Source organism: Atractosteus spatula, chromosome 7 (genome assembly GCF_055471065.1).
Source record: "Atractosteus spatula isolate fAtrSpa1 chromosome 7, fAtrSpa1.hap1, whole genome shotgun sequence".
NCBI lineage: Eukaryota > Metazoa > Chordata > Actinopteri > Semionotiformes > Lepisosteidae > Atractosteus > Atractosteus spatula.
The window spans coordinates 27,122,123-27,141,157 of NC_142712.1; the positions used below are offsets into that span (position 1 = coordinate 27,122,123).

A 19,035-nucleotide genomic window follows, 5' to 3' on the forward strand; every position below is an offset into this window, starting at 1 on the left:
TGGAGCGGGTATTGAGTAGTGCCGATCTGGCCAGTCTCGGGGATGCAGGGGGAAGCAGAGTGCGCTCCAGGTGTGGTAATGAGAGAAGATTTTTGAGGTCGGCTCCATTACGGGATGGACTTACAGCCGTGCGCCGAAAGGCAGGGATAGAGACTCCACTGGATGATGAATGAAAGAAATGGCGTCCTGTGCTGCTATGGATGTAATGACTCAGTTGTAAAACCCAGTAATACGGCAATAAAGAACTGTGTCTTTTACCAGGAAGAAGTTTTGTTTTAGCTGAAGAAGTTGCAGTGCAATGTACCTCAGAGACATGATCAATCCAATCGATCATCCAAGACGGTGCAACAAGACGGGAAGGAAATCCAAGGTAAGGCAGTGGCAGGTGGTGAAAGTCTTCAGTTGAGCAATTTCACAACGCAAGTGGAAGTCGCATTTGTAAATTGCAACATGAAACAGATAACCTGAAGCGGATAAAAATAAATAATTGGAAAACAGTGTTGCCAAGAAGAAAAATAAATAAATAAGTAGATAAAAAATGAAAAACTGGTGAGCGTTTTCACATTTATTTGAATAAAGACTTGTAAATTAATGTTTTACAAGATGTGGAAGAAGTGCAACAATTTATCACAGTGCAAATTTTAATAATAATTATTGATAAGTAATAGTTTATGCTAATGACTGACTTTCTGGTTTAGATGTATATAAAATATTGAACTAAGTGCGACGTAACATGCAGAAATACAATCAGAAATAATCTATGGCATTTGTGTAGGTGAAACTTTTCTAAGATTTATTAAAAAAATAAAAACGATTAAAATGTATAATCTTCCCACATGTAATGTCATTAGGAAGTACAATAAGCAACTGCTTTGTTTAAAGACAGTTTCAAATATAAAACTAATTGATGAGAAATCTATGTTAAATGAGAATTAAAAAGAGTTCAAGTTAAAAGAAATGATGTACATTCCATTATTAAATTATAGAGGCAGACGGACACGCTCAGTGCAAAGCCTCATCTCAGATCCGCCTCTTTGACGGAGCTCAGCAGATGGTGTCCTGTTTCCTCAACCAACTGCTGATTGCTGATTGCTTCACACTTCAGGAAGAGTTTAAAAGGAATGCAATTTTATCTGTAAAATATGCTTGTTGCGTTTACAAAATCAAAATGTTTAAAATGTTTAATTAAAAAGTTTAAAAAATACATCTTACACAAAGATTCCAAGATGATCATGCATAAAAAGTGTCAATAACTATCTAAATCCATAAATAACTATCTAACCCCATTTTTTCATGGATTTTAAAGTCATGCAATTTTAGGTGGGGACACGCTATTTCTTATTTTTGATTTTCTTAAATTTGAACCTGAAATATGCATTTAAATTTATAACACGTTATAGTCAAGCTCAGATGTTCTATTAGTCTCATCTAATCAATTCATATTTATAGTCTCAGATACTGCTAAATATGCATTTACTAGTGTGACCTAAACATCAAACGTGTTTAGCTCACACCAACTTATTATACTAATTATTATAATGCTATACTTATTATAATACTAATAAGTTACTAAGTACTTAATTTATTAAGTTAATACTCGAAATTGATGGCCAGATGGTGGTAAGATGCAATTGGGTATATTGATCCATGCAGCTTGCACTGCTCTGTGCTGGGAGGTTTCCAGTGCAGGCAGAGGAGAGAGGGAAAGAGCTTTGCCTTGCTTGGCTGGGCAGCTCTGCAATTGCATTACTAGGAAGCTTGCATTAGCCTCAAGCAGCTCTTTCAAAGAAGCATTTTGCTGACTTTTGTTTTTGAAACAGTGTAAACAAAGTGTAAACAAAGTTTGTCTTCTTAGGGTCAGGCTGAAAGTTTTTACAAAAGGGGGAACTCAGTTCGTTCTTGCTATAACTTTGTTTAGAATATGTTTGGATATTAATAAATTTCCCATTGGCCCTTACCAATCATAGCCTCCTAATAATCCCCATCTATGAATTGGCTTCATTACTCTGCTCTCCTCCCCACTGATAGCTGATGTGTGGTGAGCGTTCTGGCGCACTATGGCTGCCGTCGCATCATTCAGGTGGATGCTGCACATTGGTGGTTCAGGGGAGTCCCCATTAACTGTAAAGCGCTATGTTTATGAGAAAATATCTTGGATGGAATTCTGTACTTTACTGACTTGTTCTCTCTGCTTCCTAGAGAAAAGTTCTGGGGATTTCTTGTCTTTTCCCTAACCTTAGACCAACTTGCCAAGGGTAATCTACCAGTAGCGCAAAAGCCCATACGACATAGGTCTAAAGTTCCCTGAGGGACTCAAGCCCCTCTACTAAAACAAGGTCATGATCCCAGGACGTGACTATACAAAATTTAACATACATATCTTGATTAACACACCACAATTATCTTTTCAATCTAATGTATTGTAACAACCATCATTTCACATGTAGACACTGAGGGATAAGAACTGGATGCAGCACCCTCATCGGTTGCCTTAAGGAGTTGAGAAGTGTTCTTCAATTCTTCAGGTAATTTGGTTTTAATGTCTCTTCTAAATAGAGCTAAAGGCTGTTTCTCAGTAACTGACAGTGACAGTAAGTGACAGTAACTGAATTTTGCTATTTGTGAATATTATGAATTATCTTTGTTGATGATTATGTTTTGAGACTCCAAGGCAACAATTGTTATTCCAAAAGAGAGCAGGATTAGATATAATATTTTTATTTCAGAGATAATTATTGTTATAAACTACTGGTATCAAAGTTGTAACTTATGTTTACTTTCCCAGCATGATCTTAACTATTTAGAGAGCTGAAAGGGTATCCTTTGAGTTGTTTGCCTAGCTGAAAGTGGGTTAAGAGGCAGTGAATACAGATGAACAAAGGATGTTCTGTTACTTGCTCTGGTTAATGAACAACCTACAGTACAGCCATAGAGCACAACATTAATAGAGAGGCAAGAAAGGACACAGAAGGATGAAAAACAGAGAAAGAAGATCTTAGAGATAAATTACTTTTATATTCGAAAAGGTATGGGCTTATTCCATGCTAAAAAAGTGTTTCAGCATGGAATAAACATTCACCTGTTCCTTCGCAGCCTACGCACGCTGACACAGCTACCTTCTTGTACTTTTTATATATACTCCATAACATTATTTACCATAATAACCTTGTCTTCACAATTGACTTGTAGTGCTCTTTTAGCATTTATCATTTTTTTAGCGTTAGTTAATTTTGTTACCTTATACATATTTCTGTTTAAGTTTTCACATTTTCCTGGGTGTGAAATATAGATAATGAAAAACTAGGTATGAAACATAGGTAAATAAAACTGATATACAGTATATTTTGGGGGAAGAGTAACAAGTTTAGCCTTCACCTTACTGTACTTTGTGTCTTTAATGTTTGGCAAAAGGCCAATTTATTTGTGTGTCAAGCTAGGCCCTCCACAACTATCTGATCCTATCTTGTTACAGATGTTATCTTGTTGATTGACACAGCCACAATGGCCTGAATCCAGTTGGCCAGGAAATTGTACTGGTATTTAAATGTGGCCAAATAATTGCTGGTACATCAGAACAGATCGACGAGTAGAGATAAAGGAGAAGGAGAAGAAAAAACACTGCAATGGGGTCCTCCTTCAGGGAAGCAAAACTACAGAACATGTCAAAATTATGTGAACACAGAGACCAACTTCAGGGACTAAAGACATAGTTGTGGAAATATTTGTTTTCCTTTTTGAAGTATCGAATTCATTAAGGAGGATCTGTAGAATTTTGCTTTTACTTTGAAATTATAGTGTTTTATGTCTATCAATGGTAAAAAAAACATAATTAAATACATTAGGATTCCATATTATTCTAAAAGCCACTAAACAAATAAATGTAAGGGGTCATAGGATTTATAGGACTTATAAAGACATTATATGACTTTGAATGGGATCGTAGAATGATTTTGTTCACAGTATTGAAAGTTTTTTTGCCTTGAAAGAATATCATTCGAGTTGAATCCCAAAACACTGGTGGATTTCTCCCCAGCCAGATGTTCAGTTGTATCTCTGTATTACGCATCTTTCAATAATAAAAAATATTACTCTTTCATTTAAAACAAATGTATCTAGCTAGTAAGGAAACTACAGGGTTAGGATTGATGGATATATGGCGTCAGGTCTGACCAGTGCAAATGAAGTGCAAATGAAGTTTATTCAGATACTTCAATGTTAATGGTAAAGGTACATTCTATTTATCCATCTATTTTTAACTGCTTTTAACTGCTAAGGGTAGCAGGGGTGCCGAAGTCTATCCTAACAAGCAAGAGGTGCAAGGTATATTTGAACTTTTAGTTCATTGGAATAGTTGCTTCCTTGACACAGATCCAACGTCTGTGTTGTAGCTTGCACTTACCTAAAATACTTCTTTATTAACTAGTTCTTCTTGAAAATCATGTTTTTTTGTCCATATTTAGTTGATGTGGGTTATTTGCATATTTCTGGTTCAGCACATACCAATATGTCAAGGTTCTGTTAACATTAAATAAAAACCTGTATTTAGCCAATGATGTATGACCAACCTGTCAACTTATATTTCTATTTAAGAGTGAAAACAGCTTCTTTCTAACTAGCTGTTCACAGGAAGCCATTTTCTTGTGCTATAACTTTACAGCTGCCCAGCTGCTCACGACTTCCCTGTAAGTATCCCTGATATTCTTGATGTAAATCTGTACATGTAAAGTAAATCTGTTTTAGCATGGATTGTATTGTAATTGTTTAAACATTTTTTAGGATTTACTTTACTTAATACTATAAAAGAAAACAATGACAGTCATACATTTTATTTTTAAAATCAACTCAACTAAAACAAAACAATTAGTATGTATTACATAGGGCTGTATCATCAATCATTACTGTGAACCAATAACTATAAAAAGAGTAATTGATCAGTCAGTTCCTGTAAATTATTCTCTGTTAGGTTAGGGTTAAGGTTTAACTGTGTTTTCTGTTAGTTTAATACATGACGTACCGTGCCTTGCAAATGTATTCAGTCCTTCCTAATGATATTCCATTTTGTTGAATGATCTGTAAATATTTTTATAACATTAATAAAAATATGAATGTTTAAACCTGATTAAAGCCAGGTCTGTATAGCAGAAACATTAACATTGTTGCAAAATATACACATATATAGCAGCTAAGAATAAAATCTTCCGGTTTTGCCTTTAGTACTATCTGCTGTTTTGCCTCCCATTTTAGGTAATGTATAAAGATATCACTTATGTACAGCTATCGCCTTTCACCCCAGGTAGTCTTTAGCAAACATGTTTCACTTGTGGTTTGCACAAATAACATTTTTATTTATTATTTTATTATAATCAATATGCCAATGAATAAATAATGTATAAACATAGGCATTTTGCAATATATGCTAAATATCCATTCATTTTCTAACTGCTTCTTTCAGTTCCGGATTGCAAATTGATCTGCTCATTGACAATGAAAAATGAATATGGGTTTTAAGATTGAAAACTTCCGTTACATGAATCGAATATATGAACAAAGATTACAATTCCTGACATGCCACACACATTAAGTAATATCCACAGATATGCCAAAACAATAGCGTAGGGTTTTAAAGCAACTACAGTACAGTATAATCAAAATCTGAAGTAAAAACTTGTTTCCTAATTACTTGTTTCTAAAATTAGCATTAAGACAGAATATAGATTATTTCAATCCAGATGTAAACTTGAGAAAAGTGCATTGCAACAAGATATAACAATAAAGTATTTTTTATATACAGTATCTGGCTAAGTAATTTGTTTTGTAAAACACCCCTACTTTCTTATTTTCTTTTTTTAATATTAAATCTTTAACATACTGTAATATACAGTATGAAATTAATTAAAGTCGAAACAGTATACAAATCAAATTCTATAATTGAAAAAAAAGACTGTCCCTATGGGGGACTAAGCATTGGGTGGGATTTGAAACCAGGTGTTTTCAGGTGAGAGACCAAATACGGCTATGTTAAGCATTCAGTGCACCACCTGGCTGGTTTAGAAAGGAGTGCAATCATAATACATAATATTTTTTAAAATACTACATTAAGATCAGAGATTATTATTATTCTAAATGCACGCTGAATAACTGTATGTGTATGACTGCAAGTAGCTCAATTACTTGGGGTATAATCAAATCTTTCTTGGAGAAGGGTTTACTGTATTTTACTACCAATTTAGAAAATAATAGTAATGGGACAAATCGCCTCCTCTCATTTGCAACATGCCCACATTTGCAACATATTAGCAAGGCTATGGTCAGGCCTAGAATTATTTTGTTTAAAAGATTAATCTAGAATATAATAATTTAAGTAATATGACTTCTATTTCCTTGGAAATATATGTATAAACTTGTCAAATCCTCTAATACAGCTCCTTAGCTAAGGTAGTTCTAAGGTAGGCATATCACAAATAGGATTCAGCCTGACACCACACAAGTGATATACAGATGCAGCCATTCAAAACAAGCGGGCGATACCGCACTATTTTGCGGTGCGCTTGACGCAGCCTACCGCGAGTTACCGTAAAATCTCGTATAGTACCTCATAATACCACGTGGTACCGCAAGTAAACTAATAGTATCCGGAATTTCTGCAAGGTGGAGCTAATAAAGCTCAGCCTCTCATGTTTGAGCTGTCGCCATCAAAGTCTTTAACGAAGATATTACTAATAGTATTAATAATGAATGACCTTGGACAAGCTGTAAACTCAAAGTATTGCCCTGGTCCACATTCTTTTTTTCATTGACCGTCTTTGTAAAAGTAACACCACAGCATTTCGCAATCACGCATTTGTTTCCAATTATGCAAAGTACAGTAATTTTTGAGGATCTCCGATTCACCATGCCTTTCACATGCTCATAAAAGAGATTGATTTAGGAACATAAACATATTACCGTATGCAAACTGTACTGTATACAGTATGTATATGTATATTTAATGTTTTTACTGTGCCCATTTAAGTATTGAATATTTATATGGAATTTTACCACTGAAGGGAAATCTTAGTAGCTGAGCATAAAAAGAATAGGAGCATACTGTAACGCATGTGAAGGCCATAAATGATATTAATTTTGGAACATAAACATACAGTATATGGCTGGTCTCGGTACTTTAAAGAAAACATACACACCAGTATTCCATTTCTCCCTAAACATTTTAAGCATCGAAGTCTTTAACTAACGTGATACCAGAGTCAACAAGCATACTTTTAGAATTTGATTAAAAGGGAATATAATATGGAATCGAGTATCTAAAGAAATTAATAACGATATAATTATATTCATGTACCGCAACACAAGAATAGTACACGCTGTACGATGTCTGTTGATAATGTTTCTGCAGGGCTTTTTCAACACTCCTCATGTAACCTTGCCGGTGGCGCTGTGGGTTAGGTTCCTGACTACCACATCATACATTAGGTGTTCAAATCCTGCTGGAGCCATGACTCATGACTTTTTATTTTTTTTAAACAAACATTTCTTTGAAAAAATAAAACGTTTCCCTGGGTCAGAGATTAAATAAAACTTCACTCGCACCAAACAAATTTATATTTCTAAATATCACAACATGATCGAATTTAAGTCATTTTAATAACAATGAATAGTCACCTATGCATTACAATATAAACATTTATATTGATTTAAATCGCGTTTAAATCGCCTTTATTTAAAACCCATAAATAAAGCTGATACTGTTTAAACTTTTAATTATTTAAAACTGTATTACAGCAGCACAATGCACAATGCAAAGTAAATCGCTATCTTTGTCTTCTGCGTAATAATGTTCACCTCTCTGTCCAGCAAATTAACAATAGTAATAATAATGAACTTTATTGTATATGGCACCTTTAAAGGTGGCTCCTCAAAGCGCTTTACAGGATAAAAACAATAACAACAATACTGTTAGGCTGGGCAAACTACTTTTTTTATTTTTTAAAGAAATACAAAATGAGATATAATGATGTTAGACGTTAACGAAAAGCATAACGAAGGTCATAAAGTTCATAAACGATATTAATTTTGGAACATAAACATATTATGTAAACTGTATGTTGCTGTTATTGGTATTTTAAAGAAAAAATACTGTAAAATCCTGGGTTCGGTACAATGTTTCAGGCATTCATGTGAAGGACAACAGAGCTTTCACTGGCCAATTATCAAACTTTATTGATAAAACAAAAACAAAAACTATCCGACCAAGCCAGAAGAAGACAAAAAGAATAATGGACACAGAGCGAGCCTGCATTCTCTCCTCAGCCGTCCACACCACACTTTTCCCTGGGTCAGAGATTAAATAAAACTTCACTCGCACCAAACAAATTACCACACACTGAACACAGAACATGTTAGCCCAAATATGTCTCACAATACTTTTATGGTACATTACTTTGCTAAAATGTATTTAAAAATAAAAACAATTACAAACGCCAGCAGAGAGAGAGAGACACACACACAGTTCTTCATTGTCAAAAAGTAATTGTTTTTTACTTTGTCAGCACCCAGACAAACGCAAACGCATTATTAATGAATTGCTTTTATTCATTCTTAATCGAACTCACAAGTTGTCATCTGTTGTTGAAGCTCTGTGAGACTAGACTCACACATGGCTAGACTTGACTATTTAACCATGAGATTATGTTTATGTTTATTAATCTTCCTTTTTACAGATGCAGCCATTCAAAGTGCGCGTTACAGACACGTACCGCAGGTGACGTCGCTCAGTATGACGCAAGATGACGCGTGGCACCGCAGTACGTGATTGGTTGACCGACAGGGGCACTCGTGGTCCGTTGGTCTGTCGTAGAAAGACAGTAAACGTCTTTGCTGTGCCCGTTGTAGGTATTGAATTTTACCACTGAAGGGAAATCTTAGTAGCTGAGCATAAAAAGAATAGGAGCATACTGTAACGCGTGTGAAGGTCATAAACGATATTAATTTTGGAACATAAACATACAGTGTATAGCTGGTCTTGGTACTTTAAAGAAAAAAATACACACCAGTATTCCATTTCTCCCTAAACATTTTAAGCTTCGAAGTCTTTAACTAACGCGATACCGGAGTCAACAAGCATACTTTTAGAATTTGATTAAAAGGGAATATAATATGGAATCGCGTATCTAAAGAATTTAATAATGGTATTCGTGTGCTGCGACAGGGCTGTGTAGGGCTGTTTCGCCTGCCTGTTCATGTGAGCTGTCTTGTAGACGTGACTACCAGCTGACAGGTTGTGTTTTCGAATCCAGCTGGTGCTGGTCTTTTCTTTTAACAAACATTTCTTCGAAAAAATAGAATAGCGATATTATGGACAATCAATTGACTTTTATATTTCAAAATATCGCAACATGATCGATATTTGCGATATTTTGAACATATCTTCCCTTCTGACAGCGGTGCCTGCTTCTATTGTGTGTGTGTGTGCAACAGAGTAAATTTTTAATAGCGTTTTAAGCGAATAGGTAATTAGATTGCTCGTAAACCTAATCGCTTTTTCTACATAAACACAGCATGATTACTCTCTGAAAATGCTTTTCCTTTATTTTTAAAGTAGGCTCAGATTTCAACTATAGATCGTATTATTATAAACTTTCTTGGAAAAATGTATTTTATGTAAACCATGTTTGCTATTAATTCATTTAGGGCTAAAATACGTTCATTGTCTTCCAATCGAGTCGAGTTGACATTGGAAGCCTGCCACACCCGGACTGTTAAACCAACGCATTAGCACGTCAAAGCCCATTGAGGGTATTGAGCCAGTATTGGCTTTAGTATTCCCCCCCTCTCCCCTCAATTCAATTCAATTCAAGGTGTTTTATTTGCATGACAGATGGGTACAAGCAGTGTTGGGTATGTATATTGTAACGCTTACGGCAGACAGGCACTGTGTAACAGCCGGCGCACCAGAGCAGCGCACCGAGGGAGCGTCTGCATTTATAACTTGGTTTTTAAAATTAGTCAAGCAATATGAAGCATCTTCTTTTACTTTTGAGTCCCTTAAATACACTGAACACAGCTTTCTCACCACTTAAGATTGCTCTTGATACCATCCTTACACAAAGCAGAAGGGAGATTTTAGTGCCTGAGCATAAAAAGAATAGGAGCATACTGCAACGCGTGTGAAGTCCATAAACGATATTAATTTTGGAACTTAAACGTTCAGTATATGGCTGGTCTCGGTACTTTAAAGAAAACATACACACCAGTATTCCATTTCTCCCTAAACATTTTAAGCATCGAAGTCTTTAAGTAACGCGATACCGGAGTCAACAAGCATACTTTTAGAATTTGATTAAAAGGGAATATAATATGGAATCGCGTATCTCAAGAAATTAATATGCAATAACTGAGTCAAGGGACTCAGAGGATCCAAGGCTAGACTGAGTATAATAGGCTTCGGGCTTCTATTGTGACATCTACTGTAAATTACAGAAATGTTAAAAGTAAACAAAATAAAGTAACTAAAATGTGGTCTAAAATCACCCCTTTAGACACCCCTTTTACTTCACTGGTGTCAGATATGAAAGGCAATAGTCTCCCGTTCTGTCTGCTGTGTGTTGCAGCAGAGGGACTCCCTGCCGCTGAAAGGGGCAGAGTAACTTGCATGCCCTCTAGTACAGTTTACACATGCACGACTTTAAAAGCTAGCAAGACAGGTTTCGATTCACATTAGCTGGCGAGCCTTGTTAAAAAAACGAATGATAATGTAACATGCCACTGTTCATGAACAAAGTTATACTGAGATTTCCTAAGATACGCGATTAAAAAATAAATAAATAAAAATTTGAATCTCCCGCGGAACACATTCCATAAGAATCAGTGGTTTTACAGTATATATCGCCTTTAAAGGTGGCTTCTCAAAACGCTTTACGGGATAAAAACAACCAGAACAGCAGCAACAACAATATTGTATTTCGTTGCACTTTGAAAACCAAGTAATAACTTAACTATACAGTACGTGCAAACGTTTCGTATGTTGCTGTCGTGAATGTCTGCGTACCCATAAGTATCTTATTTGCCTTGAGTCTGTCTACAGTATCTCTGTCCCACTACCCCCATCTCTCCCTCAATTCAATTCAAGGTGTTTTATTTGCATGACAGATGGGTACAATTCTTGTTGGGAATGTATACTTTGATATTTACACCCGGCGCGGCACCGAGGGAGCGTCTGCATTTATAACTTGGTTTTTAAAATTAGTCAAGCAATATGAAGCATCTTCTTTTACTTCTGAGTCCCTTAAATACATTGAACACAGCTTTCTCACCATCCTTACACAAAGCAGAAACTGTCCGATGACTCACAGTACAAGTGGAAAGATTACAGATTTTAATCGTCTTTAATTTTGTCTTTAATTTTGCCTGTGGAGTGTATCTTATTAAGCTCTAAATTGCATTTTGAGCGCGGTTTTTTACTTTTTTTTAATTGCATTTTGGGCGCGGACAGCACATACAAGGGTTAATGAACTGCGCCAAGAAATTTAAAATAGTATTCTTTAGGTGTGAGGGTAGGAGTGGACCGCAGCAGGCATAATCAGCAAACCAGGAAAACAAAGAACAGGACAGGTGAGATGTGTATCCAGAAAGCGAGTGATCAGAAAAAGGAAATGGAAAACGCAGAAAAAGAAAACGCTTTACAGGATAAAAACAATAACAACAGTAGTGGCTGGGCAAACGATTTTTTTTATCGAAATACAAATTGAGATACTGTACTGTATAATGATGTGCATGAACAAAGGTATACTGCAATTTTCCTTAGATACGCGATTAATGCTTCGTAGGAGGAGGCGGTCTTTTCCTCTTGTCTAACAGTTTGTCCACAAACAAAACATTCCTGTTAGACAAAAGGAATTGAAAAAAAAACAATTTTGTCAATGAAAACCGGTGTGTGTGTCTCTCCCTGCTGGATGTTCCTCTCACAAACTGCTGAATGAATAAAATAATTTTATTGAAAATGCGTTTGCGATTGTCTGGTATTTAATCTGGTCCCTTTTAACTGTTTTTCGATCTACTGTATTGCTTTGAGATGCCACTTTTAAAGGCGATATGTAAAATAAAGTTTTTTTTATTATTGTTATAGAGAAACATGATCAGATTTTCCCTGGTTCAGAAAAAAGATCTAAAGTGCTACACATAACTTTCTTAATTCGATGTATTTAAAGCAGTGAACTACTGTAGGTGTCACATAACATTCAGAAATACAATCACGTATTTGACAAATAAAAACGATTATAATCTAATCCTTCCACGTTTGATCCCAAAATCCCAAGAAATATAAATCTTGACGGGTAGAAAGCTATGCTGAAAGTTTATTAAGATGCTTAGAAGACAAAGATACTGTATCAATTTATGTTGCATTAGCCTGATTATGATTAAAAAACACATATAATTAAACACGCGTTTGCGATTTAAATCAGAACACGATTTAAATCAATATCGATTCCATATTATATTAGCAGAAAAGCTTAAAACTACCACTTTTTCACACGCTATTTCACATGCTAGTTAAATACTTCGATGCTTAAAATCGTTAGGGAGAAATGGAATACCGGTGTGTATTTTTCCTTTAAAGTGCCGAATCCTGGAATCTGACTGGCTGACACCCCTCTGAAGTGGTTCCATAAAATCTGGTATACGGAAAAGAAAGCGTTGATAAATACAAGTGTCTTTTAATACACTCTTTGCTGTGCTCTTGAGGATCCTTGTGATATTTTAAGCTCTAGTTGAATGATAAGTGTCGCATTTTAAATCATTTTCGTAGTTAGAAATTATGAAACGCCCTGTTAAAAGCAAGGAAGTTTTTATGCCCGTTGAAGTAAAACAAAATGCCTGACAAAGTATGGCTTGGACAGATTCCAAGTGCTTGTACAAATGTGCTAAAGAAATTATACTTTGAGTATACAGCTTGTCTAAAGTCATCCATTATTAATACTATTAGTAATATCTTCAGTAAAGGCTTTGATGCATAAATATTTATGATAAAGGTAGGCTGTGTACTTTTGTCCAACTGAGCAATCTTGCTTTCATAAAATATACCAACATTTTAATGACTGATGATTAACATGCTGTAATACACAGTTCAAAATTAAAGGCTCAAATGCTGTACATGAGAGGTTAAGCTCCCCCTGGCGGTTTTACAAGGCGACGCCGGATAGTTAACCACGTGACACCACGTTAACTGCGTCATACCGCGTGATACTGTGACACGCCCACCGGGGTATGCCGCGAAATACCTCACGCATTTTGAATGGCTGCATCTGTATGCACTGAGAATGATAAGCACCCCGAACATGGGGGCGGCGTAGCAGTCGGCTCTGGCTTTTCCATCTATACCGATGCACTGCAAGTACAACCCCCCTCTCTGCGGGAGTGCTGGCTGTGACAAATTAAACCGGTTTCACAGGTATTTTCAAAGTAGAAGGGGGCGAGATTTCCAGCAAAAGACACCTCCCCCCCTCCAAAACTCAGTAAGTACAGTACTTACTAGTTAAGAAAACTAGGCTTCTCAATGAAAATGCTTTAACATGCTAATGCGTTGGTGTAACAGTCCAGAAGTGGCAAGCTTCTAATGTCTCCCAACTACGGCGAAAGGAACCCTTCTTTCATTGGAAGACAATGAACATATTCTACCCGTACATGAGAATATAATGCTGGCGCGTGGGCGCGGTGGGGTGCTGTACCAGCTGTCAAAAAAAAGTTTTTTTTTTTTTAAAAGTCAATTGAGTGTCCATAATATTGCAGTAAGTGAAAAGACCACGGGCATTCTTCCTACCCCTACATTCTCAGAGTAGAATAGAATTTATTATTAGCACAATTTACTACAGTGCTAAATTTAATATTATTGATTACTAATAATTTATGCTAACACCTAGCTTTCTTAACTAGTAAGTACTGTACTTACTGGGTTTTGGAGGGGGGGGGGAGGTGTCTTCGCTGGAAATCTCGCCCCCTTCTACTTTGAAAATACCTGTGAAACCGGTTTAATTCCATATTAAATTCCATATTAATTCCATATTTAATTCCTTCACTTCTGCATAAGCTTTCTGGAGGAACAGTGGATGGGATGCGGCTCTTTCTGGGAATACTGCAAATTCACAGGTGCCTGACTTGATGGAATTCACATTATCATATTCACATATCACCCCCCCCCCCCCCTCTCGCTTGCCCACCCCCCTGTGCATTGTCTGTTTAGGGCAAGTGAGAGAGAATGTGCTGTCCTTTGACAAAACAAGGCTCACCAGATAATGTGAATCGAAACCTGTTTTTCTAGCTTTTAAAGTCATGCGATGTGTAAGCAGGAACACATCATTATATCTTACATATGAAAAATACATAATATAACTCCCAAACAAACGCAAACGTGTTTTTAATAAAATGCTTTTATTCACTCATAATCTGACAATTTCAGGAAGACTAAGGAAGGACTAAGGAAATTGTCATCTGTTGTTGAAGCTCTGTGAGCTCGGTGACTTTGAGACCACTTGTTATCCCAAGTTGTTTGAATCGCCACAATTCAAATAGAGAAAAAAGAGCTGACTGACAAGATTTAAGATGTGGCTGTCAATGTTGGATTAAAAAAAACACGTTGCCCGACGTTAGTTGCATTGCTTGAAAAATAATTTTATTATGAGAGACTGGATAAGTAATTCAAGTGTTTTTTTAACTTCCTGAAAAACAAGTAATAATTTAACAATATGTGCAAATGTTTTATGATATGTCGCTGTTGTGAATGTCTGTGGAGTGTATCTTATTTGCCTGTCCTGGCTGTGCTCTTTCGCTCGCCCCCCCCCCCTCTCAATTCAATTCAATTCAATTCAATTCAAGGTGCTTTAATAGCATGACAGATGGGTACAATCAGTGTTGGGTATTTACTTTGTAATCTGTGGTCCTTTTAACTGTTTTTACATCTACTGTATTGCTTTGAGATGCCACTTTTAAAGGTGATATATAAAATCAAGGCTTTAACTTGCTTTAACTCCGCAAGTCTGAGTCCTTGTGTCCGTCCTATCCGAACCCGAAAGTATTACAATATGTATCTTTATAGCAGGTGGTGTACAGCTTTTTAGTATAGATTACACTTTTCTAAAATGTATTTAAATAATAAAAAATGATTACAATCTAATCTTTCCACGTTTGATCCCAAGATCCCAAGAAAAATAAATCTAAATGGGGAGAAAGCTATGCTGAAAGTTTATTAAGATACTTAGAAGACAAAGATATCAATTTATGTTGCATTTGTCTGATTGTGAATCAAAAAACACATACTGTATATTTAAACACGCGTTTGTGATTTAAATCAAAACGCGATTTAAATCAATATAAATGTTTATATTGTAATGCATAGGTGACTATTCATTGTTATTAAAATGACTTAAATTCAATCATGTTGTGATATTTAGAAATATAAATTTGTTTGGTGCGAGTGAAGTTTTATTTAATCTCTGACCCAGGGAAACATTTTATTTTTTCAAAGAAATGTTTGTTAAAAAAAAAAAGTCATGGCTCTGGCTGGATTTGAACACCCAACATGTGATATGGGAGTCAGGAACCTAACCCACAGGGCCACCAGTGGAGTGCTGAAAAAAAGCCCTGCAGAAACATTATCAACATACATTGTACAGCATATACTATTCTTGTGTTGCGGTACATGAATATAATTATATCGTTATTAATTTCTTTAGATACACGATTCCATATTGTATTCCCTTTTAATCAAATTCTAAAGTATGCTTGTTGACTTTGGTATTACGTTAGTTAAAGACTTCGATGCTTAAAATGTTTAGGGAGAAATGGAATACTGGTGTGTATTTTTTCTTTAAAGTACCGAGACCAGCCATATACTGTATGTTTATGTTCCAAAATTAATATCGTTTATGGCCTTCACACGCGTTACAGTATGCTCCTATTCTTTTTATGCTCAGCTACTAAGATTTCCCTTCAGTGGTAAAATTCCATATAAATATTCAATACTAAAACGGGCACAGTAAAGACATTTAAATCTTTCTTCGACCGACCAACGGACCACGAGTGCCCCTGTCGGTCAACCAATCACGTACTGCGGTATTTTGCGTCATCGCGAGGCCGTAGCCAATTACCTCCGGTATGTGTCTGTGCCGCGCACTTTGAATGGCTGCATCTGTAATGCCTAAATGGGTGCCACTCAATCATACTGATTCCCACCTATCATAAATACACTGACAGGTCTGGTTGGCTCAATAATAAAGAACATGCCACATAGGTCTGTCTCTACACCTGATGATGTCATAACCAATCACCAGAATGACATGATTTAAATATTGTTTTACCCCTTTCTGTGCTTGCTCTCTTAAGATCTCACCACTCACTGTCTGATATCAACTGAATATGAATGTACATTCAGAGTAGTAACTACATACACATGTGAGCATACCTACCAAGTTTAGCTCTGTAAAACAGCAGCAGGGTTCAGGTAAGATTGAGGATCTTCTCCACAAAGAAATGGAAAATCTTTAGACTAGGGAAATGGTCATTAAGGTGTTTACTAAGGAAAAAAGTCAACACCTTGACCATAGAGGAGGCAGAAATTCACAGGGCCTAATAGGCATCTTAGAAAATGAATACAAGAGATGCAATTCAGAAGCTATTCATGCAACTCTTTTAAATGTCCCTTAAGACAGGACTAGTACTTAGCGAATGAATCATTGTTAATGCAGTATTGAGTAATTCTCAAATTGCAGCCTTCACAGTGTAGGGAAATAAAAAGCAAACAAAATGTAAGAATATATAGCTTATATTGTATTGTAGAATTTAAATAAAGGCATGTTGTATTATGCTGTGTATTATATTGTATCATGGACAAAAATATCATATTTGGAATACTGTGCATAATTGTGATCATCAGTTTATACAAGATGATATTGATGCTTAGTAATTAATGAGAGAAGAATGCCCTACACTGACAACCTGGAAGAACTGGACCTTTTTTTAGTCTAGAACAGAGAAGATTATGAGGGTAAGTATGTAGTATTCAAAATGTTTAGGGTATTCTTATTGCTAAAGTTACTTCAACACATTTTGTTTAAAATGAGGACTTAAACATGAAACGGGGCGCAGGTAGAAACTGTGTGTATATCCATTTAAACAGGAGGGTAGGAGGTATTTCTTTTCCCAAAGGGTTGTAGGAGCTTGGAACAAGATACCCAGTCCTGCTGTTGAAAACCTGACATCTTGCAAGACATTGGTAAAATGCAAATCAACATGACTCAAGAATCAATAACTCATATCAGCATGCAGAGTACATTTCAAAATAAATTCTGAAACAGTTCATATAAATCTTTTACCCTGAATAATACAATTTATCAAAGTCCTTTTTTCCATTTCAGATTAAAGTTTACATCAAGAAGAACATGTCATACCTGTCACCTGTGCAGATTATTGGTGGACAAGGAGGCGGTTCCTTTAACTTCACTGGTACAGACACTGGAGCCACACTGAAAAAGATATGGGTGTGGGTAGGAGGCTGGCAGGTGAAGGCTATAAGGGTTTGGCTTACTGATGGTCAATTCAAACAATTTGGAAATGCTTCTGGGAATTTTACTGAATTTCAGTTTGAAGATGGAGAGCACTTTACCTCACTTTCACTGTGGGGAAATGGAGCTGGAACACGTCTAGGTGCCATCAAATTCAAGACAAATCGCTCACGAGAATTTTTTGCACATATGACTGAGTGGGGACTTAAAACAGAGTACCCAATTGATATTGGTTCTGGAATTTGCTTGGGAATTGTAGGAAATGCAGGTGCAGACATTGATTGCTTAGGGTTTGTATTCATCAGCACCATCAAGTCTACTGTGTTGACCAATCTCCAGTATCCCACCCTTCATCAAGGCATTCCGCAAGTTACTACGGAAGAAATCAAATCTCTGTCTTACCAAAACAGGTCCGATGTCCTTCAGTCATACAAAATAGAAACCTCAAAAACAATAACTAAAAAATCGTCATGGTCTGTGGCTAACAAAATGGAAGCAACCTTTAGTATAGAGGTGCAAGCAGGAATTCCAGAGATTGTGGAAGTGTCTGCTGGGTTTAGCTTCACAATGGGAGTAGAAAGTAAATATGGCTTAGAGAATTCAGAAGAGAAAATTGAGCTTTTGTCTTTTCCTGTCCAAGTTCCTCCAGGAAAAACTGTGGATGTTGCCATCACAATTGGTAGAGCCACTGTGGATCTCCCGTACACTGGCACAGTGGAAATTACCTGCTACAATGGCAGTGTTCTGAAGTTTAATACCAGAGGTATCTACAAGGGCCTCGCTTACACTAATGCAAAAACAGTTGTGTCCGAATCCTGAAACAATATACAGTAGACCAAAGCTCTCATCTTGAAATATAAAGGGGAAAGTGAATCAGAATTACAGATGAATCTTTTATATCATTTTTGATTCATCTTGTACATTTACATTGTGATTTTATTGGGGGAATTTTTAAAATTCACTTGCATTATATTTTATATGTGGTGTTTTCTTTTATCTTTTTCAGTTTAATCTTTTCTTGGAACACATTGCATATTAAATGTAGATTAATAAGAAATTTTTACTTGTAAAAGTAGACAGGCAAACCAAAAGATGATTTACATAGATCATTTTACTTCTATGTGGGAGACCTCTCCTTGTTTGTTACTCTTTTGATCAAATTGTACATTTCCTCAATAAAATTCAGAACTTGAAATTTGCTGTGTTGTGCATTCCTTCACCAAAATCCTATTTCAAAAGGCACATAAAAACTCGATTGCAACTGCTGTTTAATGTCATCTTTAAATTCCCTTGCTATTTCTGAGCATTATGGAGATTGCTGGACTTGGGTTTCAATCATATTATTACTTTATTAATCTTATTTTAATATTTGACATACTGTGATATATAAAATCATCAGTAATGTGAATGTAGTTTATACATCCGGCAGAGTAAAAAAAGTAAGAGGTTTGGTTTGACTGGGAATCGAACCTCGGACCTTCTAAGT

At 36.0% G+C, this 19,035-nt stretch overlaps 1 protein-coding gene across 1 annotated transcript; it reads left to right on the plus strand.

Annotated features, from left to right (window-relative positions):
- The first annotated feature begins 4,617 nt into the window (after positions 1–4,617).
- On the plus strand, positions 4,618–18,744 carry LOC148830750 (aerolysin-like protein). Its single transcript, XM_088922206.1, has 2 exons — positions 4,618–4,682; positions 17,403–18,744. The coding sequence occupies exon 2, from the start codon at positions 17,427–17,429 to the stop codon at positions 18,366–18,368; it is 942 nt and encodes a 313-aa protein (XP_088778332.1). The 5' UTR covers positions 4,618–4,682; positions 17,403–17,426; the 3' UTR covers positions 18,369–18,744.
- The last annotated feature ends 291 nt before the right edge of the window (positions 18,745–19,035 follow it).

Excerpts from the sequence above, each read along its gene's own strand:
- LOC148830750 (XM_088922206.1), top strand. The coding sequence starts at position 17,427 with ATGTCATACCTGTCACCTGTGCAGATTATTGGTGGACAAGGAGGCGGT.